Source organism: Salmo salar, chromosome ssa17, assembly GCF_905237065.1.
Source record: "Salmo salar chromosome ssa17, Ssal_v3.1, whole genome shotgun sequence".
Taxonomy (NCBI): Eukaryota; Metazoa; Chordata; class Actinopteri; order Salmoniformes; family Salmonidae; genus Salmo; species Salmo salar.
In genome coordinates, this window is record NC_059458.1 from 85,040,696 (window position 1) to 85,065,317 (window position 24,622).

At 45.8% G+C, this 24,622-nt stretch overlaps 2 protein-coding genes across 2 annotated transcripts in view; one reads left to right on the top strand and one right to left on the bottom strand.

Moving 5' to 3' along the window:
• Window positions 1-24,622, bottom strand: part of LOC106598741 (coiled-coil domain-containing protein 146-like) — a 77,638-nt gene that overhangs the window by 41,382 nt on the left and 11,634 nt on the right. Inside the window, 6 exon segments of the mRNA XM_045698675.1 lie at window positions 198-458; window positions 775-848; window positions 1,273-1,449; window positions 2,150-2,207; window positions 5,562-5,771; window positions 6,983-7,065. Coding sequence (XP_045554631.1) covers window positions 198-458; window positions 775-848; window positions 1,273-1,449; window positions 2,150-2,207; window positions 5,562-5,771; window positions 6,983-7,065 — 863 coding nt within the window.
• fgl2 (fibrinogen-like 2) lies at window positions 16,932-22,693 on the top strand. The gene is given in 3 exon segments (NM_001140382.1): window positions 16,932-17,811; window positions 20,890-21,089; window positions 21,349-22,693. Coding segments are annotated over 3 exon segments (1,467 nt in total). The 5' UTR covers window positions 16,932-17,051; the 3' UTR covers window positions 21,856-22,693.

The following is a 24,622-nucleotide window of genomic DNA, read 5'->3' on the forward strand; positions in this document are numbered from 1 at the left end:
ATTATCTCTACTATTATTCTGATATTTCACATTCTTAAAATAAAGTGGTGATCCTAACTGACCTAAGACAGGGAATTTTTATTTGGATTAAATGTCAGGAATTGTGAAAAACTGAGTTTAAATGTATCTGGCTAAGGTGTATGTAAACTTTCGACTTCAACTGTATGTACTATCGCTGCATACAGATGCTGCTCTAGATACATGGACATTGTCTGCAGCCAGTCCTGTACCTCTGTCCCATCATAATGACCTCCTTCTCCTTGGTCATCTCCTGCTCTTTCTGCAGCATGCTGTGTTCCCTCTCGGCAGCCTCCAGGTGTGCCCTGCACCCCTCCACCTGCCTCCTCACCTCCCTCTTCTCCTCCTCCAGGGAGCGACAGCTGGCCTCCGTCATCTTCTGCAGAGCCGTCACCTCAGACAGCTGCTCGTCCAGGGCCGCCTTACTTTTCTCAACCTCCCTGGCCACCACAGAGGAAGACATACATTACACCAGGCTGGTAGACTGTAGGCTTAACCCAGCGAGCAAAACAGCCTGCAAAGACGTCATTCCAGCCAGTTTTGACATAGAGACATTGGTCTGTAGGGTTAGCCATTTACTCTTGGTAGGTGCCCCAAAAAACTGTGGACTGGATCAAGATTTATGTTGGGAGTCTCCCTTCCATGACTCATGAACATGGCCTTACTTCCTGCTTTAGTAGCTACAGAGTTAGTTATGAAGGTTATGTATAGCACATCACCAGTACATGAATTCATAGCCAGCCACATCTTACGTACATCTTTTTCCTGTTGATCCTCTCAATCTCCTTCCCCAGCTGGCCAGGTACAGACAGAAGCTGGGCCAACTCAGCCTGGTGACACAAGACAACACACCATAGAGAAGGACATTATAGAAAAACTAATGAGCTCTTCTACTTCAATGGTTTTATATAATGCCCTTCTCTATGGTGTTTTAAACACAAGACTGACCCTCTACCACTCTCTATCACCCTCTGGCACCCCTCTGGCACCCTTCTGCCACCCCTCTGCCACCCCTCTGTCACCCTTCTGCCACCCGCTACCACCCCTCTACCACTCTCTACCACCCCTCCCCCTCTACCACCCCTCTGCCACCCCTCTGCCACCCGCTACCACCCCTTTACCACCCCTCTACCACTCTCTACCACCCCTCCCCTCTACCACCCCTCTACCACCCTCCGCCACCCCTCTGCCACCACCCTCTGCCCCCACCTCTGCCCCCCTCTGCCACCCCTTGTGCCCCCTCCAACCTGTCACCTGGTTGTTTACTATGATGTCCTTCTTGTGGTCCAGTTCTCGCTGCTCCCTGGTCATCAGTTTGTGTCTGGCCTCCATGTCCTCCAGCAGGCTGTGTATCTCCTGTCTCCTCTGAGAAACCTCCTTCCTCAGCTCCTCACTGCTGTCCTTCAGGGCCTTCGCACGCTTCTCCAGCTCCTGAGGACACACCAGAAGCAATGGCTTATGGGACATACAAAATACATCAACATTGACACAAATACACATTCATGCATGCAAGTGCAAATCATGGAAAACACACACACACACACACACACACACACACACACACACACACACACACACACACACACACACACACACACACACACACACACACACACACAGTACTGTGCCAGCTATTTGAAGGGGATATCAAAGCTAATAGCTGGGTCGTGACAGATTCTGTGAATCTGATCATATACATCCATGTGATTATAGTGTTGCTTTACTGGGTGTTAAAAAGTAATTACTGTTTAACTGTAACCAAAGCAACTGTAGTAAAAAGTTCATTAAAGGAGTAATGTAAAATATCATTAGATCAATGATCGGGCCTCTCTTAGTGGTAGACACAGAGGCATGTATGGTACCACAACCCAATGACAATGAGGAGACTGAACCGTCAAGAAGCCAGCCTCATCAATCAAGCATTTTGACAAGGATGCCTCGCAGCAAAGACACCATCTGTTTCTCTGTGCTCTCACTGTGTGTCATATTTCTCTGCTTCTAAATGAGTGATTTACTACTGCAGGTAACATGAAGGAATGTCATGCTGTGGTGCCAGGTGTATGATGGGACAGATCATGTGAATGACTATCAACGGGAGATAAATCTGTGATTGTTGCACTGAGATACTTACAACTGGTTTGGGTTGAGTCTCATACTCTTTCTCCAGGCAAAGCTTCTCTTCTGTGAGACTGTAAACAGACACGGCATCACTTCCAGCACGTGTCAGTCTCCTTCCACGGAGGACCGAGTGTCTGCAGGTTTTCACTTGACTGATGAATTAAGGTCACTAATTAGTAAGGAACTCCCCTCACCTGGTTGTCTAGGGCTTAACTGAAAAGAAAAACCTAAAACCCACAGACACTAGGAACTCCATGGAATGATGTTGACACCCCTGATTTAGAGGAAGGAACAAGAGGAAGGAACTTGAACACAAATTCTCAGAAACACAGAGATGCAAAAGTGACCAATGTTCACGACAAGCTTAGGAAACAAGTGGCTGTGCAATATCCTCAAGTAACCTTGCCTAGACCTTAGCTTAAACCCCTAACACAGTGGAGGAGGACAGATGACCAGGTTCTACTGTAACCTTGCCTAGACCTTAGCTTAAACCCCTAACACAGTGGAGGAGGACAGATGACCAGGTTCTACTGTAACCTTGCCTAGACCTTAGCTTAAACCCCTAACACAGTGGAGGAGGACAGATGACCAGGTTCTACTGTAACCTTGCCTAGACCTTAGCTTAAACCCCTAACACAGTGGAGGAGGACAGATGACCAGGTTCTACTGTAACCTTGCCTAGACCTTAGCTTAAACCCCTAACACAGTGGAGGAGGACAGATGACCAGGTTCTACTGTAACCTTGCCTAGACCTTAGCTTAAACCCCTAACACAGTGGAGGAGGACAGATGACCAGGTTCTACTGTAACCCAGTTGATAAAAAGAGGCAAGGAAATACAGCCATGTAGCCATACTGAAAATATGTACTGCTTTTAGAAAAGTGTTGGTCAAATTCTCAGTTTCTTGGCAACATCTGAGTAAAACACTGGTTTGTCAGTGGTTGCAACTATGTGAAATGTTCAACTGAGTTCAACTGTTGACAGGGTTCAGATATTTAAGTCCAGGGGTAGATATTACATTCCTGACACTTATAAAATATCCTCAGTGAGAAATTGCTGTGTGGATAGACAGCCCTCCAGGCTACTTTCACTACTTTCACAGCACTTGTGTTGCTTCCTGGTAATCTGTAAATACTGCATTTGAAGCTAAAATGACTGACAGTTGAATTCCTGTCTATCTGTCTGGCTTGTGATCAAGGGCTTAACATTGCACATCTAAAGACATATCTTCCCAGTGAGCATCTGTCTGTCGTATGGAGGGTAGTTCACCAGAGGAAGAGAGGAGGCTGCCAAACGGACTGTCAGAGCTATACACATCCACAAGATAATATACAACAAGAGATAGCAGAGTTCATTACAACATCTAGTCAGAATGCAATGTAAGCAATGGTTTTCATTTAGCCTCATATTTCAATTACTGCTGTAGGCCTTCTCATCTTAACAATACGAACAACATCTAGCCACATATACAAAGGTCATATCTTCAGGAACAATGTGAATAGAATTTACCCACTGATATGAAGGACATATCTTCAGGAACAATGTGAATATCATTTACCCACTGATATGAAGGACATATCTTCAGGAACAATGTGAATATCATTTACCCACTGATATGAAGGACATATCTTCAGGAACAATGTGAATATCATTTACCCACTGATATGAAGGACATATCTTCAGGAACAATGTGAATAGAATTTACCCACTGATATGAAGGACATATCTTCAGGAACAATGTGAATATCATTTACCCACTGATATGAAGGACATATCTTCAGGAACAATGTGAATATCATTTACCCACTGATATGAAGGGCATATCTTCAGGAACAATGTGAATATCATTTACCCACTGATATGAAGGACATATCTTCAGGAACAATGTGAATATCATTTACCCACTGATATGAAGGACATATCTTCAGGAACAATGTGAATATCATTTACCCACTGATATGAAGGACATATCTTCAGGAACAATGTGAATAGAATTTACCCACTGATATGAAGGACATATCTTCAGGAACAATGTGAATATCATTTACCCACTGATATGAAGGACATATCTTCAGGAACAATGTGAATATCATTTACCCACTGATATGAAGGACATATCTTCAGGAACAATGTGAATAGAATTTACCCACTGATATGAAGGACATATCTTCAGGAACAATGTGAATATCATTTACCCACTGATATGAAGGACATATCTTCAGGAACAATGTGAATATCATTTACCCACTGATATGAAGGACATATCTTCAGGAACAATGTGAATATCATTTACCCACTGATATGAAGGACATATCTTCAGGAACAATGTGAATATCATTTACCCACTGATATGAAGGACATATCTTCAGGAACAATCTGTTCTAGGCCCCATCCCTGGTGAATCATAGTGTGCGTCTCAAATGGTACCCTAATCCCTATGTAGTGCCCTACTTTTGACCATGGTCCCTGGTCCCTGGTCTAATGGTCCCTGGTCTAATGTAGTGCATTATCTAGGGAATAGGGTGCCATTTGGGACAGCCATAGCTGTATTCTAGTCCTTGCTGATTAAATGACTGATGAAGAGATCTTTCCTTTTATGTCCTCTTTCTTTGTTTTTTACACAAGCTTGTTTCATCAGTTGCTAAGCAATGTTCCAATGGCCTCTCTGTGGCCTTTCAGTTTAACTGTGTGTGTGTGTTGTGCAGAGAGAGGACAGCAGCGTTCTTTTCCGTGCTGTGTTTCGGAGGCGTGCTTGACCTTTCAGACACAAGGACAGGAGTGTTGTTGAGAACAAGTGGAGGAGACTAGTGAAGCTGGCTAGAGCCAGAGGCACACCTAATAATAATGAATCATTTGGTGGGTTATATTTGTCCTGTTTCATTATACGCGTGTGTGAAATGGAAATGTGTTTAATGCATATCCCCCTCAGACACCCTCAGAGGTTGGGGTCACATGCAGGGTCAGCCATTATCAACAGCAACCCTGGAGCAATTCGGGTTAAGTGCCTTGTCAAGGGCACAATGGCAGAGTTTTCACCTTGTCGCTAAGGGATTCGAACTAGCAACCTTTCAGTTACTGGCCCAACGCTCTTACCCCTAGGCTACATGCCGCACATACCACTTCCAGGACTGACAGGACTAAACAAATGGCTCAAGAGCTGGGCCTACCCTTAACCTCAGACAGAGACAGACACAGACAGACAGACAAGACATAGAGACACACACACGCACGCACGCACGCACGCACGCACGCACGGACGGACGGACGGACGGACGGACGGACGGACGGACGGACGGACGGACGGACGGACGGACGGACGGACGGACGGACGGACGGACGGACGGACAGACAGACGGACAGACAGACAGACAGACAGACTATATCTCTCTCTCTACGCTAGGCTCTAGTCAGTGTGTGTGTCCTCACCACTCTAGCTGGTAGTTCATCTGGTAGTCCCTCTCCTCTGCCTGTCGCAGGTCGTTGTGGAACTTGAGGAGCTGCTGTCTCATGCGGCTGACCTCTGTGTCTGGCCCCTCAGGGAACTGCTCAGCCTTCTCCAGCTCTTTCTGCTGGCGCTCCAGCTCTGCTCTGAACCGCTTGGCCTCCTGCAGCAGCTGGATCTCTGACTGCTGAGAGCTGGGGTGGGGAGATGGGAGTCACAGACAGACACAGGACACAGCTGGATCTCTGACTGCTGAGAGCTGGGGTGGGGAGATGGGAGTCACAGACAGACACAGGACACAGCCAGATCTCTGACTGCTGAGAGCTGGGGTGGGGAGATGGGAGTCACAGACAGACACAGCCAGATTTCTGACGCTGAGAGCTGGGGTGGGGAGATGAGAGTCACAGACAGACACAGCCAGATCTGTGACTGCTGAGAGCTGGGGTGGGGAGATGAGAGTCACAGACAGACACAGGTACTGATGGGTCATATGACAGGGCAGAGATGTGGTCAGCTGACTCAGCTCATCACCCTCAGGTAGGAGGGGAATCACACAGGTCCTAGTGGTACAAAGACACAGATGCTGGTAGGGACTGGCCTCTGTCACAGACTTTCACCTCAACTGGGTGTCCGAGGGTAGTTATACACTGAGTCTACGAAACAATAAGATCACCTTCCCAATATTGAGTTACACCCCCTTTTGCCCTCAGAACAGCCTCAATGTGTCGGGGCATGGACTGTACATGGTGTCAAGTGTTCCACAGGGATGCTGGCCCATGTGGACTCCAATGCTTCTTACAGTTCTGTCAAGTTGGCTGGATGTCCTTTGGGTGGTCGACCAATATTGATATACACAGGAAACTGTTGAGGGTGAAAAACCCAGCAGCCTTGCAGTTCTTGACACAAACCAGTGTGCCTGGCACCTACTACCAGATCCTGTTCAAAGGCACTTCAATATTTTGTCTTGTCCATTCACCCTCTGAATGGCACACACACAATCCATGTCTCAATTGTCTCAAGGCTTAGAAATCCTGCTTTAACCTGTCTCCTTCCCTTCATCTACACTGATTGAAGTGGATTTAACAGGTGACATCAATAAGGGATCATAGCTTTCACCTGGATTCACCTGGTCAGTCTATGTCATGGAAACAATATCATGTTCATAATGTTTTGTATACTCAGTGTATACAGGTACTGATGGGTCATTTTAAACAGGTACTGATGGGTCATTTTAAACAGGTACTGATGGGTCATTTTAAACAGGTACTGATGGGTCATTTTAAACAGGTACTGATGGGTCAATAATATGGCACAGGTCCAGTCCAGTCCTCATACAGAGTGGCTTGTGTTATCCATGTAAACATGTAAGGAGTGTCTATGGACAGGGAGAGATGAGATCACTTACCTTTTCAAGGTGTCATGGAGCAGGCTGAAACTGGCTTTGAGCTTCGCTGCTTTGGTCCCGCTGATCTTCCCAGTAGAGAACAGCTACAAGAGAACAAAATCCTTCTTTCAATAATCATCTGCCTAAAGCCTTGGACCAGAATCAGCATCTGGGAAGCCATCCATGTCTCTCCATCTGACCACAGAGCGATTAGCTCTCCTTGCACATGTCAAATAAAAGCTCAACCACACAGATTAGATGGTTCCAGTGGCTGTAAACCAGTCTGTTGTTTACACCCCCCCCCCACCTCTCTATAGTGTTTATCACCGTGCCAATGCTACAGAACATCTGGGTTTGCTTCAACTACAAAGGAACAAAAACAGAAATCCATATCCGTAAACGCAATTCAGTTGCTATTCAGCGAGAAAACTCTTCCAGTCTTGAAGTATCTTTATCCAGCTGATCTTCACGGAGCCAGGCTGTGATGGTTGGAATGATGAAAGACACATCAAGCTGCCAACACGTGTGTGCATCACTGATGTTTTAGGTGATTGTCTCAGATCAGAGTGAACTCCCACACTGTGATCTGTTATAATGACTTCATCTCACCGGGGAGCTACAGCTGGCATAAAATAACTGATACTTTGGATTCATCTCTTCACAGTTTATCAGAGTGCTGCAAGTTTACTGGAAACCCCATGTCTTAAAAGGAAAATGGAGAATAACGAAGGAATAGAATAATGTATTATTTACCTGGGGCTGGTTGCACACCCTGCATCAAGAGGTTAATGAGTCATACAGGTATAGAGAGACACATAGGACTACAGGTATAGAGACACATAGGACTACAGGTATAGAGACACATAGGACTACAGGTATAGAGACACATAGGACTACAGGTATAGAGACACATAGGATTACAGGTATAGAGACACATAGGATTACAGGTATAGAGACACACACAGGACTACAGGTATAGAGACACACAGGACTACAGGTATAGAGACACATATAGGACTACAGGTATAGAGACACATAGGACTACAGGTATAGAGACACATAGGATTACAGGTATAGAGACACACATAGGACTACAGGTATAGAGACACATAGGATTACAGGTATAGAGACACATAGGACTACAGGTATAGAGACACATAGGACTACAGGTATAGAGACACACAGGACTACAGGTATAGAGACACATAGGATTACAGGTATAGAGACACACATAGGACTACAGGTATAGAGACACATAGGATTACAGGTATAGAGACACATAGGACTACAGGTATAGAGACACATAGGACTACAGGTATAGAGACACACATAGGACTACAGGTATAGAGACACACATAGGACTACAGGTATAGAGACACATATAGGACTACAGGTATAGAGACACACATAGGACTACAGGTATAGAGACACATAGGACTACAGGTATAGAGACACATAGGACTACAGGTATAGAGACACATAGGATTACAGGTATAGAGACACACATAGGACTACAGGTATAAAGACACACATAGGACTACAGGTATAGAGACACATAGGACTACAGGTATAGAGACACACACAGGACTACAGGTATAGAGACACACACAGGACTACAGGTATAGAGACACATAGGATTACAGGTATAGAGACACATATAGGACTACAGGTATAGAGACACACATAGGACTACAGGTATAAAGACACACATAGGACTACAGGTATAGAGACACATAGGACTACAGGTATAGAGACACATAGGACTACAGGTATAGAGACACACATAGGACTACAGGTATAGAGACACATAGGATTACAGGTATAGAGACACACACAGGACTACAGGTATAGAGACACATAGGATTACAGGTATAGAGACACATAGGACTACAGGTATAGAGACACATAGGACTACAGGTATAGAGACACACATAGGACTACAGGTATAGAGACACACATAGGACTACAGGTATAGACACACATAGGACTACAGGTATAGAGACACATAGGACTACAGGTATAGACACACATAGGACTACAGGTATAGAGACACACATAGGATTACAGGTATAGAGACACACACAGGACTACAGGTATAGAGACACACACAGGACTACAGGTATAGACACACATAGGACTACAGGTATAGAGACACATAGGATTACAGGTATAGAGACACACACAGGACTACAGGTATAGAGACACACACAGGACTACAGGTATAGAGACACATAGGACTACAGGTATAGAGACACACATAGGACTACAGGTATAGAGACACACATAGGACTACAGCTATAGAGACACACATAGGACTACAGGTATAGAGACACACATAGGACTACAGGTATAGAGACACATAGGACTACAGGTATAGAGACACATATAGGATTACAGGTATAGAGACACACAGGACTACAGGTATAGAGACACACATAGGACTACAGGTATAGAGACACATAGGACTACAGGTATAGAGAGACACATAGGACTACAGGTATAGAGACACACATAGGACTACAGGTATAGAGACACATAGGACTACAGGTATAGAGACACATAGGACTACAGGTATAGACACACATAGGACTACAGGTATAGAGAGACACATAGGACTACAGGTATAGAGACACACATAGGACTACAGGTATAGAGACACATAGGACTACAGGTATAGAGACACATAGGACTACAGGTATAGAGACACATAGGACTACAGGTATAGAGACACACAGGACTACAGGTATAGAGACACACATAGGACTACAGGTATAGAGACACACAGGACTACAGGTATAGAGACACACATAGGACTACAGGTATAGACACACATAGGACTACAGGTATATAGACACATAGGATTACAGGTATAGAGACACACATAGGACTACAGGTATAGAGACACACACAGGACTACAGGTATAGAGACACATAGGATTACAGGTATAGACACACATAGGACTACAGGTATAGAGACACACACAGGACTACAGGTATAGAGACACATAGGACTACAGGTATAGAGACACACATAGGACTACAGGTATAGAGACACATAGGACTACAGGTATAGAGACACACATAGGACTACAGGTATAGAGACACATAGGACTACAGGTATAGAGACACACATAGGACTACAGGTATAGAGACACATAGGACTACAGGTATAGAGACACATAGGATTACAGGTATAGAGACACACAGGACTACAGGTATAGAGACACACAGGACTACAGGTATAGAGACACATAGGACTACAGGTATAGAGACACATAGGACTACAGGTATAGAGACACACATAGGATTACAGGTATAGAGACACACATAGGATTACAGGTATAGAGACACACAGGACTACAGGTATAGAGACACACAGGACTACAGGTATAGAGACACATAGGACTACAGGTATAGAGACACATAGGACTACAGGTATAGAGACACACATAGGACTACAGGTATAGAGACACATAGGATTACAGGTATAGAGACACATAGGACTACAGGTATAGAGACACATAGGACTACAGGTATAGAGACACACATAGGACTACAGGTATAGAGACACACATAGGACTACAGGTATAGAGACACATATAGGACTACAGGTATAGAGACACACATAGGACTACAGGTATAGAGACACATAGGACTACAGGTATAGAGACACATAGGACTACAGGTATAGAGACACATAGGATTACAGGTATAGAGACACACATAGGACTACAGGTATAAAGACACACATAGGACTACAGGTATAGAGACACATAGGACTACAGGTATAGAGACACACACAGGACTACAGGTATAGAGACACACACAGGACTACAGGTATAGAGACACATAGGATTACAGGTATAGAGACACATATAGGACTACAGGTATAGAGACACACATAGGACTACAGGTATAAAGACACACATAGGACTACAGGTATAGAGACACATAGGACTACAGGTATAGAGACACATAGGACTACAGGTATAGAGACACACATAGGACTACAGGTATAGAGACACATAGGATTACAGGTATAGAGACACACACAGGACTACAGGTATAGAGACACATAGGATTACAGGTATAGAGACACATAGGACTACAGGTATAGAGACACATAGGACTACAGGTATAGAGACACACATAGGACTACAGGTATAGAGACACACATAGGACTACAGGTATAGACACACATAGGACTACAGGTATAGAGACACATAGGACTACAGGTATAGACACACATAGGACTACAGGTATAGAGACACACATAGGATTACAGGTATAGAGACACACACAGGACTACAGGTATAGAGACACACACAGGACTACAGGTATAGACACACATAGGACTACAGGTATAGAGACACATAGGATTACAGGTATAGAGACACACACAGGACTACAGGTATAGAGACACACACAGGACTACAGGTATAGAGACACATAGGACTACAGGTATAGAGACACACATAGGACTACAGGTATAGAGACACACATAGGACTACAGCTATAGAGACACACATAGGACTACAGGTATAGAGACACACATAGGACTACAGGTATAGAGACACATAGGACTACAGGTATAGAGACACATATAGGATTACAGGTATAGAGACACACAGGACTACAGGTATAGAGACACACATAGGACTACAGGTATAGAGACACATAGGACTACAGGTATAGAGAGACACATAGGACTACAGGTATAGAGACACACATAGGACTACAGGTATAGAGACACATAGGACTACAGGTATAGAGACACATAGGACTACAGGTATAGACACACATAGGACTACAGGTATAGAGAGACACATAGGACTACAGGTATAGAGACACACATAGGACTACAGGTATAGAGACACATAGGACTACAGGTATAGAGACACATAGGACTACAGGTATAGAGACACATAGGACTACAGGTATAGAGACACACAGGACTACAGGTATAGAGACACACATAGGACTACAGGTATAGAGACACACAGGACTACAGGTATAGAGACACACATAGGACTACAGGTATAGACACACATAGGACTACAGGTATATAGACACATAGGATTACAGGTATAGAGACACACATAGGACTACAGGTATAGAGACACACACAGGACTACAGGTATAGAGACACATAGGATTACAGGTATAGACACACATAGGACTACAGGTATAGAGACACACACAGGACTACAGGTATAGAGACACATAGGACTACAGGTATAGAGACACACATAGGACTACAGGTATAGAGACACATAGGACTACAGGTATAGAGACACACATAGGACTACAGGTATAGAGACACATAGGACTACAGGTATAGAGACACACATAGGACTACAGGTATAGAGACACATAGGACTACAGGTATAGAGACACATAGGATTACAGGTATAGAGACACACAGGACTACAGGTATAGAGACACACAGGACTACAGGTATAGAGACACATAGGACTACAGGTATAGAGACACATAGGACTACAGGTATAGAGACACACATAGGATTACAGGTATAGAGACACACATAGGATTACAGGTATAGAGACACACAGGACTACAGGTATAGAGACACACAGGACTACAGGTATAGAGACACATAGGACTACAGGTATAGAGACACATAGGACTACAGGTATAGAGACACACATAGGACTACAGGTATAGAGACACACATAGGATTACAGGTATAGACACACATAGGACTACAGGTATAGACAGACACATAGGACTACAGGTATAGAGACACACATAGGACTACAGGTATAGAGACACATAGGATTACAGGTATAGAGACACATAGGACTACAGGTATAGAGACACACATAGGACTACAGGTATAGACAGACACATAGGACTACAGGTATAGAGACACACATAGGACTACAGGTATAGACAGACACATAGGACTACAGGTATAGAGACACACAGGACTACAGGTATAGAGACACATAGGACTACAGGTATAGAGACACACATAGGACTACAGGTATAGAGACACACATAGGACTACAGGTATAGAGACACATAGGACTACAGGTATAGAGACACATAGGACTACAGGTATAGAGACACACATAGGACTACAGGTATAGACACACATAGGACTACAGGTATAGATTGGTACTGTAACTCTGTCCGTTCTGTCTGTTAGAGATGAGAACCAGGCCTGGTTGGTACTGTAACCCTGACAGTTCTGTCTGTTAGAGATGAGATCCAGGCCTGGTTGGTACTGTAACCCTGACAGTTCTGTCTGTTAGAGATGAGAACCAGGCCTGGTTGGTACTGTAACTCTGTCCGTTCTGTCTGTTAGAGATGAGAACCAGGCCTGGTTGGTACTGTAACCCTGACAGTTCTGTCTGTTAGAGATGAGATCCAGGCCTGATTGGTACTGTAACCCTGACAGTTCTGTCTGTTAGAGATGAGATCCAGGCCTGATTGGTACTGTAACCCTGACAGTTCTGTCTGTTAGAGATGAGAACCAGGCCTGGTTGATACTGTAACTCTGTCCGTTCTGCTCAACCAACATGGAATAGGTCAATTTTAAGGTCTATGGTTTTCAATTCCTCTGTAAAAATTAAAGACAGTTTCTTGTTCAGTGGCTGGGAGCCACTTAGAGGAATGGATAGTTGAAAAGTTTCAATTCTCAACAAAACAGTTACCCTATCAGCTATTTAGAGTTCCAGACAGTTACAATATTCATAAGGATGAGTCAGTAGACTATTCCATAGATATCGTAGAAATAACAATAAGTCACTTTATTCGTAAAGTCAAGTGCTTTTCCTGCAGGTGAGGAGGACTCGTTAATGTGTAGCCCGTCTGGCTCAGAGGGACAATACTTCCTGATCACCAGATGGCTGACGTTGACCCATGACCGCCACCACACAGAGCCCTGTGACACTGCCAGTTTCAGCCTGCTACAGGATTTGAGCTGTTATGTTTATCTTTCACGGCTCTACTGTCATCTCACCTTTGACCCAAAACTAAGGTGTATAACGTGAGTTTCAATAGAGGGTTTGAATTGCAAATATTGCATCACTTTCAATATGAATAATCCTGAATGAAACACCCTACTGTGGAATAATATAGCGTGAATGACTTCCGGCTTGTGAAAAGCTATAGCCCACTTTACAGGAATCCCACAACCCACCACAAACTGAATCTGTCAGTAGGAAAAGCGAACAACTCGTCGTGGCAGAGAGAAGATGCTCTGTATACAAACGAGCCTTTCTCAGACATTAGAGTTGTGGTGATGTCATATTCATACATTGAATCTAAAACTGGCATGGCAACGAGACCAGAGTTAAGAAGGAAAGAGAAACATTGCCGTTGATCCACAGTAACACTGAGATTGGAGCTTGGAGATAAAACAAGTGCACTGCAGGACCATAGCCTTTCTCTCTGTTCAGGTGATCTAGTATCTGCCACGGTCGTGATAACGGACGGACCAAGGCGCAGCGTGTGTTGAGTTCCACATCTTTATTTGCAGTGAAGACTTAAACAAAAAACAATAAACATACAACGAACGTGAACTACGTGGTGCTGAATGCACTCACACAAAACAATATCCCACAAAAGCAGGTGGAACAGGGACACCTTAAGTATGATCCCCAATTAGAGACAACGATCATCAGCTGCCTCTAATTGGGAACCATACTCAATCCCAAACATAGAAATAAATCGACTAGAACACTCCCTAGTCACGCCCTGACCTACAACAACATAGAGAACCAAGGGCTCTCTATGGTCAGGGCGTGACAGTACCCCCCAAAGGTGTGGACTCCGGCCGCAAAACCTGAAACCAAATGGGGAGGGTAGGGGGGGTGACTAGTGTCGGTGGCAGCTCCGGTGCGGATCAGACCCCGGATCCGGCCATGGCGCTGGGCTGAATGCCGTGCCTGGACTGGGCATCGGCACAGAGGAGGGCTCCGGCCATGGAGCTGGGTTGGACGCCGTGCCTGGACTGGGCACCGGCGCAGAGGAAGGCTCCGGCCTTGGAGCGGTACTGGATGCCGTGCCTGGACTGGGCACCGGTGCAGAGGAGGGCTCCGGCCATGGAACTGGGTTGGACGCCGTGCCTGGACTGGGCACCGGCAGGCTCCGGCCTTGGAACGGGACTGGGCACCGGCGCAGAGGAAGGCTCCTGCCATGGAAGCGGGACTGGACGCCGGGCCTGGACTGGGCACCGGCACAGAGGAAGGCTCCTGCCATGGCACCGGCGCAGGAAGCTCCGGGCCGTGGACCGTCACTGGAAGCTCCGGGCCGATGACCGTCACTGGAGGCTCCGGACTGTGAACCGTCACTGGAGGCTCCGGACTGTGAACCGTCACTGGAGGCCTGGTGCGTGGAGCCGGCACAGGTGGCACCGGACTGATGACACGCTCTTCAGGGTGAGTGCAGGGAGCCGGCACAGGACGCACCGGACTGGGGAGGCGCACTGGAGGCCTGATGCATGGAGCCGGCACAGGTGGCACCGGACTGATGACACGTATTTCAGGGCGAGTGCGGGGAGCCGGCACAGGACTCACCAGACTGCTGACAGGCTCTTCAGGTCGAATGTTGTGCAGAACACACCTGGACAACACCTCTCTCCCAACTTTTCCATCACCTCCCTGGCAGTCTCTGGCTCTTCAGGACGAGTGCGGGGAGCTGGCAAAGACAGCACTGGACTGATGACCCGCTCTTCAGGGCGAGTGCGAGGAACCGGCACAGGACGTACTGGGCTGCGAATGCTCACTGGAGGCCTGGTGCGTGGAGCCGGCGCAGATGGCACCAGACTGGTGTCACGCTCTTCAGCACGCCTGCGCTGCAGCATACTCCTCGCTACCACCTCTTTCTCTTTCCTTGAATTCCTCCTCCGACTCCCAAACAGGCTCTGGCACTCCCCGCTGCTCAGTCGACCACCCCATGTGCCCCCCCAAAGAAATGTACATTTACATTTTACATTTTAGTCATTTAGCAGTGCATACATTTCATAAATTTTTTTCTCCGTAACGGTCCCCCGTGGGAATCGAACCCACAACCCTGGCGTTGCAAACACTATGCTCTACCAACTGAGCCACCACGGGACCGTAGTCCCCAACTGAGCGACCGTGTGGCCGTGGTCCCCGGCGTCGTCACTGTCCTTCCTGATCTTTCTGCGATTCTCTCCAAGGAAGGGACTCGCATCCTCCCCGGATTTCCTCCCAGGTCCAACTCACTTTATCCTCCCGAGCACGCTGCTTGGTCCTTGAATGGTGGGATATTCTGTCACGGTGGTGATAATGGACGGACCAAGGCGCAGCGTGATGAGAGTTCCACATCTTTATTTGCAGTGAAACTTCCAAAAAAACAATAAACCAAGAAGGAAACGTGACATCAGTGGTGCAACATGCACATGCACAAAACAATATCCCACAAAGTAGGTGGGAACAAATGACAACTTAAGTATGATCCCCAATTAGAGACAACGATAAACAGCTGCCTCTAATTGGGAACCATACTCACCAACAAACATAGAAATACAAAATACTAGATAACCCCCCTTGTCACGCCCTGACCTAAAACACCATAGAGAACCCTGACGGCTCTCTATGGTCAGGGCGTGACAGTATCATCCCTCTAAGGCCCTCAAACCGACCACTTCTACCACTTCATAAAGGGCTTAGTGTCCTAGTTCAGGCTAAATATGCAAGAACACAAAACAGCAAAACAACAAGATGGGGAAAACCTACAGGAGAGTATCTTAATTCCTTTGTACTGACTCACTTGTTTGTTCAGGGAAATGGGCTGACTTTTAAAAGGACTGCAGCTCAGTCAGAACTCTGCCTTCCTACTCTCTCTTTAAATGGTTGACTTTGCTGCTGGTATGGAGTGGTGGAATTACACAACACAGCCCCTCCCACCCACCCCTCCCTCTCTCTCTCTCTCCCCTGATATTAATGACACAACTATCTCAGGCAGGAGGCAGTCTCCTGCGCTCACTCTCCTGCAGGCTGCTCTCTCACGCTGCTCTCACTCTCTCTGACTGCGTAGCTGAGAAACACACACTCACTCACACACACACACACACACACTCAGTCAAACACACACCATGAGGTTGGTCGTGCTGTGTGTTGTGGCCTTCACCACTCTTCTGCTGGCAGTCCCATGGAGCTCCGCAGCAGACCCAGGAGACGGAGACCAGAGATGGGATAAGGTCCAGGATAAGCCTGCTACAGGAGGGGTTTCAGGGGGCTGCCCTGTGAGGATGAAGCCTTCTGGCCAGTGTGGAGAAGAGGACGACTGCCCCTACCAGATCACCCTGCCTCCACTGACCATCCAGCTGCCCAAGCAGTTCAGGATGCTGGAGAAGACCATGAAGGAGCTGCAGAGCCTGAAGGAGACGGTGAACCGGCTGAAGAGGGACTGTCTGGAGTGCCGGCAGCAGGCTGACCAGAGCCTGCAGAGGGACAGCGGGGAGGCAGCAGGGGGTCCCGGTACGGGGATGGGACCAGGGTTTCTGGAAATACAGTCTAGCACCAGTAAGGAGGAACGAGGAGACGGGGGAACCAACACAGGACCTGATGGGGATGGCATTGGCACTAGCACCGGTTCTGGCAAAGGCAAAGGCACTGGCTCAACCGGCGGTTCTGTGTTTGAGATGCAGGTGAAGATGAACAAGATGTCCAGCAGCCTGCGTAACGCACGGGGCCAGATCACGGCTCTGCAGGGCCGTCTAGAGGAACTAAGCCTCATCAACATGAGGAACGTGGAGGCCATCGTGGACAGCAAGGTGGAGAACATCACTGGAGTGATCAACAAGCTCAGCAACAACTGTAACCACCAGTGTGCCGTCCAGCCCTCTCCTCAGTGTACGTCTATTTACTTATTCTCTTTATTTAATTAACCAAACAGGTTATTGAGTATTTGACAGTAAAATTCTGTATAACCTTTAACTGGTTTACAAAACCCTCTGTTATTACTAAACTATCATTATTCTGTAAACTGCAGAACTCCCCTCAGTGTAAGTGTTATTGAAAATAGCCCCTCTGTTCTCTTATAGAAGCTCCTCTAGTCTCTTGTTATTGCTAACCTATTGTTCTCCTCTAAGCTTCAGTCAGACAGACTTATTATAAAACCAGGCTTTCATGCACTGCATGCAGTATTGTACAGTATGCCAGCCCTCTGTACTGAGCGTGAGTACTCTGCCGTATCAAAAGGAGAATCGCAGGTTTAACTCCAGATCATCACCCTTTATTTATGCATGGTCCTAAACTAACACTGCTACTGTACAAGGGAATTACATTATTTCCTCACACTTTATCTTTCAAAACTCATTGGGATAGTCTGATATTTTGAGTGTGAGATATTCTGATATTTTCAGTGGTCCTTCCGATGGAAAGAGATATGCATATTTTCATATGGGCTTAATAGGAACCAATTTGAAACAAATAATTTTCCTGTCAGTTTCAATACTGTAGACCACTGTAAGGTACTTCATTCTGGAGATCTGAACTGAAAACCCCATGTCCAATGATCAATGGAAAGTTCCATTTCCATCTAGAGGTAACTCCAGGGGACATATTTCAGTAGTAATCATAAAACATATTTCCATCCATCCAAATGGATTTGGAACCATTCCTAAAGCATGTCACAACCATCTCCTCCATTGGCTATTATCTGAAAAACACATGTGAGGTCCTTTTGAAATGGATCGACTCCCGACAGCAGTGTGATTTCTCCAGCCAGTGTATTTGGGACAGTGTTAACGTGCGGTCATTTCAGTATGAACATTGGGACAGTGTTAATGTGCAGTCATTTCAGTATGAACATTGGGACAGTGTTAATGTGCGGTCATTTCAGTGTGAACATTGGGACAGTGTTAACGTGCGGTCATTTCAGTATGAACATTGGGACAGTGTTAATGTGCGGTCATTTCAGTGTGAACATTGGGACAGTGTTAACGTGCGGTCATTTCAGTGTAAACATTGGGACAGTGTTAACGTGCGGTCATTTCAGTGTGAACATTGGGACAGTGTTAACGTGCGGTCATTTCAGTGTGAACATTGGGACAGTGTTAACGTGCGGTCATTTCAGTGTGAACATTGGGACAGTGTTAACGTGCGGTCATTTCAGTATGAACATTGGGACAGTGTTAATGTGCGGTCATTTCAGTGTGAACATTGGGACAGTGTTAACGTGCGGTCATTTCAGTGTAAACATTGGGACAGTGTTAACGTGCGGTCATTTCAGTGTGAACATTGGGACAGTGTTAACGTGCGGTCATTTCAGTGTGAACATTGGGACAGTGTTAACGTGCGGTCATTTCAGTGTGAACATTGGGACAGTGTTAACGTGCGGTCATTTCAGTGTGAACATTGGGACAGTGTTAACGTGCGATCATTTCAGTGTAATAACTCCTTTATTACACTTGCCAACTGGATGATGCAATGTGTTGCCTTCCGACAGTTGGTCATGGTGAGATCAGAACACTATGTAGAAGTACTTGTCTTAGATTAATATGTCATGTTTTGTATAAGAGCTCTGCAAATTACTCTGGATAGCTTGACAAGATAATGTCAAAAGTGATTCATGTAAAGATTATGGAGAAACAGGCAATATAAAGTGTTTCCAGAGTCGGGAGCATCCAGTATCAAAGTGCAGTAGTGCTTGTGTGTTCTGTTGTTGACACAGCCTTCTTTCTACTGGCCATGTTTCTATCTTGATATGGGAAACTCTACTGTCGGCTCAACGACAACAGAACGTCAGCAGTCAGACATCTCCACATCTCAGCTCTGTAACGGATCATTAAGCCCCAATTCACAGTTAAACTAAACAGTGTGCTTTCTATCTCTGATTGGATTTGAAGGTGTTTGCGGACATACATCGAGGGAGTCTACCTTTGGATCATTTAACTGAATCATGTTCTCTATTCATTTATAAACACTTTTAAGCTTCCTTTAATGTCCCAAGCCTTTTTCTGTAGGAATTAAAGGAACCGTTTGCCTGTAATGTGAGAATGCACAAGCTTTTCATTGGGAGGATGTTACTTCCAGATGAGGGTTTTATGTCTCTGCATACTTCCTTGATAATACAGCTGCTCTTCTGTTGCTGTCAATCCCCTTTATCAGTCTGCATGGCTGTCTGTCCATCTGTCTGACGGACTGTTATATTTGGGTCAGTCACAGCCTGGCCCCCAGATTCTGAGAACCACTATTACTATCACATATGGGCAGACTTTGATAGGAGTACTGCCCACAGGGGGGAGATACAGAGACACACACACACTCACATACACGCGTACACACACACACACACACACACACACACGCACAAACAGCCTGCTCTTCTGTACTCTGCTCTGCCCTCTTCTGGCTCTGTTCTGTCCTCTTCTGTGCTCCGCTCTGTCCTCTTCTGCGCTCCGCTCTGTCCTCTTCTGTGCTCCGCTCTGTCCTCTTCTGCGCTCCGCTCTATCCTCTTCTGCGCTCCGCTCTGTCCTCTTCTGCGCTCCGCTCTGTCCTCTTCTGTGCTCTGCTAACTCAACTCCTCTCTCATGCTTCCTAGGCTCCTATCCTGAGCAGCTGACTGGCGTCACTTTCCAAAACTCAGGGGCTCTACGCTCCAAAAGTGGGTGTCAGGATGCATTATCATCACAAACACAGAGTGGGGACTGGCAGGCTCTCCAGCAGCCTTGGTTAATCCCATTTTACACTTTCCCACGTTTTGACAAGTCTGTCCTCCCCTTATATGAAAACACTCTGACGGCCGTGGCTCAACTCGCTCGGTCAGCTCTGGGGCTGAAAGTCAGTAACATTCCATGCAATGGCCTGCTGGGTTGTGAGAGTCTTGTGCTTTGAGGGAAACAGTGTTTTCTTTACCCCTCTGACACTGACCGTTGCCTCTCTCTCCCTCCCCCTGCCCTGTCTCTCTCTGTCTCTCTCTCACAACAGTCATCATCGCTCCCAAGGACTGTTCTGACTACAACATGCTAAAGGAGAGGAGGAACGGCATCTACCGGGTCACGCCAGACCCCAGGAACGGCACGTTCGAGGTCTACTGCGACATGGAGTCGTTCGGCGGCGGCTGGACCCTGGTGCAGCAGCGCCTCAATGGCACCGTCAGCTTCAACCGCTCCTGGGCTGAGTACAAGGTTAATAAACCCATTTGACAAAACTCTTTGACAGACCGTGGTCAATAACATTCCATGCAATGGCCTGCTGGCCAGTGAGAATCAGGGAAAACAGGGGTTGTGTCCCAAATGGCACCCTATTCCCTATATAGTGCACTACCTTTGACCAGGCACTATGTAGGGAATAGGGTGCCATTAGGGACAGATTTGACTCCTCTGACACAGACCTTTACCTTTTTTTCTCTCTCTCCCCCTGCCCTTGACCTCTCTCTCTCTCTAGAGGGGCTTTGGTGACCCCCGGGGAGAGTTCTGGTTGGGCAACGACCGCATCCACCTCCTGACCAAGGCCAAGGACATGGTGCTGCGCATCGAACTGGAAGACTTCCAAGGGGTGCGGGAGTATGCCAAGTTCGACCAGTTCTACGTAGCCAACGAGTTCCTGAGGTATCGCTTATCCATCAGCGGGTACAGTGGCACGGCCGGCAACGCGCTGCATATGAACACGCACTTCAACCACGACCAGAAGTTCTTCACCACGCCAGATAGGGACAACGACATGTACCCGTCAGGGAACTGCGGCGCGTACTACAGCTCTGGGTGGTGGTTCGACGCCTGCATGTCAGCTAATCTCAATGGGAAATACTACCACAAGAGATACAAGGGCGTGAGGAACGGCATCTTCTGGGGAACATGGCACAACATGTCCAGTGAAGCATACCCCACCAACTACAGGCAGGCCTTCAAGACGGTCAGAATGATGATACGGCCAAAGAACTACGCTCCGTAAAGGAAAGCGGCATGAGAACGGAAACGACCGGAAAGATCAAAAATACTTTTTTCTTCTTAACTTTCTGCTCCTTTGACCTTTCTGCCTCCCACTGTCAAGTTTAACCACATGGTTCATAGACAGTCTGAGACACCTGAGTTTACGTTAATAAAACCTTCAAAAAGGTTGGAAAAGTCTCCACCGAAGACAAATGTATGATATCACAGTCATAGTAAATGTCTGGCTATCGGTCAAACAACATACTATGGACCATGTGCTACTGAACTAATAACAGCAACAAAATGGAGTCAGATAGGTTTGCTTTCTGCAGAATAATTACAGTGGTTGACTGCAGGCACTGCAACTGTTTCCAGACATCTGTACGTCCAAAGCGTTTTCTGTATAATACTGCCACCTAGCTTTATGTCATCACATTGCATCCTCATCTAGACAGGCTAAGCAGCATGGAAACTAAAGGCCGCAAGTTCAAGGAGGAAATGTACAGTATTTATTTTTGAAAGTATGATAGCTTTTATATAACTAATATATGGACTGTATTTTCATGCAGTACACAGTGATACCCTAAGATGAGTACCCCAAAAAGTATTGTATTCGGAATAAAAAGCATTGTATTGGGGTTGAGAAGTTGACCACAGAGAAGTTTAAAACTAAAACATGGAGTATTTCGATTTGTATGAAAAGGTTTAAAGTGTAGGTCTATTTGAATAGAATAATTGATTATGTAGCTTGACGTATAGAACTGTATGTACACTAGAAGTTTTTTATTCACCTTCTATTGTCCTATTCAAAAAAGTATTTACTTTTTATATAAAAACATGAATAAACTTTTTACAGATTTGCACTGAGTACTGAATGTTTTGTTATCCATATCCTGAAACACAGCAGGCAAATAGCCCTGACCTAGCCTATAGCTGTCAACCATCAGCAGGCAAATAGCCCTGACCTAGCCTATAGCTGTCAACCATCAGCAGGCAAATAGCCCTGACCTAGCCTACATCTGCCAACCATCAGCAGGCAAATAGCCCTGACCTAGCCTACATCTGCCAACCATCAGCAGGCAAATAGCCCTGACCTAGCCTATATCTGCCAACCATCAGCAGGCAAATAGCCCTGACCTAGCCTATATCTGTCAACCATCAGCAGGCAAATAGCCCTGACCTAGCCTATATCTGTCAACCACCAGCAGGCAAATAGCCCTGACCTAGTCTATATCTGTCAACCACCAGCAGGCAAATAGCCCTGACCTAGCCTATATCTGCCAACCATCAGCAGGCAAATAGCCCTGACCTAGCCTATATCTGCCAACCATCAGCAGGCAAATAGCCCTGACCTAGCCTATATCTGCCAACCATCAGCAGGCAAATAGCCCTGACCTAGCCTATATCTGTCAACCATCAGCAGGCAAATAGCCCTGACCTAGCCTATATCTGTCAACCATCAGCAGGCAAATAGCCCTGACCTAGTCTATATCTGCCAACCATCAGCAGGCAAATAGCACTGACCTAGCCTATATCTGTCAACCATCAGCAGGACTCTATTTGTTAGCTTATAATATTGTGTTTAAAGGTAGTGTATGTAAATCAAACAATTGTCTGGGTGCTGTAGTGCACAGCAATAGAAATAGCCACACACTCTTGCATACTCATACAGCTTACATTGGAGTATACACCAGTGTACTGGCATTTCTATTAATTTTTCCTTCATAAAGGTTCAGGATTGGCTGATGTTTTATACATTTTTCCTTCATAAGGGTTCAGGATTGGCTGATGTTTTATTCATTTTTCCTTCATAAGGGTTCAGGATTGGCTGATGTTTTATTCATTTTTCCTTCAAAAGGGTTCAGGATTGGCTGATGTTTTATTCATTTTTCCTTCATAAGGGTTCAGGATTGGCTGATGTTTTATTCATTTTTCCTTCAAAAGGGTTCAGGATTGGCTGATGTTTTATACATTTTTTCTTCATAAGGGTTCAGGATTGGCTGATGTTTTATTCATTTTCCCTTCATAAGGGTTCAGGATTGGCTGATGTTTTATACATTTGTTCTTCATAAGGGTTCAGGATTGGCTGATGTTTTATTCATTTTTCCTTCATAAGTCTTCAGAATTGGCTGATGTTTTATACATTTTCCCTACAGAAGGGTTCAGGATTGGCTGATGTTTTATTCATTTCCCTTCATAAGGGTTCAGGATTGGCTAATGTTTTTTTAGTATTTACTATTTATTAGGATCCCCAATTAGTTATTGCCGAGGCAACGGCTACTCTTCCTGGGGTCCAAACAGGAAACAACACAACAAATAAAAGCCATAATATACATAAATATACATAGCACAACATTTACATTACAATTTAGCCAATCAGCAGACACTCCCATCCAGAGAAACCCACAGCTAGTGCATTTACCTGGAGATAGCCAGCCGAGACAACCACAAACTGTATCACAGTGGTATCCCAACCACCTATCACATACATAATACATTATACAATACATAATACAATACAAAATACAATACTGTCACGATTTCCGCCGAAGTAAGTCCCTCTCCTTGTTCGGGCGGCGTTTGGCGGTCGACGTCACCAGTCTTCTAGCCATCGCTGCTCCACCTTTCATGACTTCTGCCGAAGTCAGTCCCTCTCCTTGTTCGGGCAGCGTTCAGCGGTCGACGTCACCGGTCTTCTAGCCATCGCTGCTCCACCTTTCATTTTCCATTTGTTTTGTCTTGTTTTCCTGCACACCTGGTTCACATCTCCTCATAATTACTATGTGTAT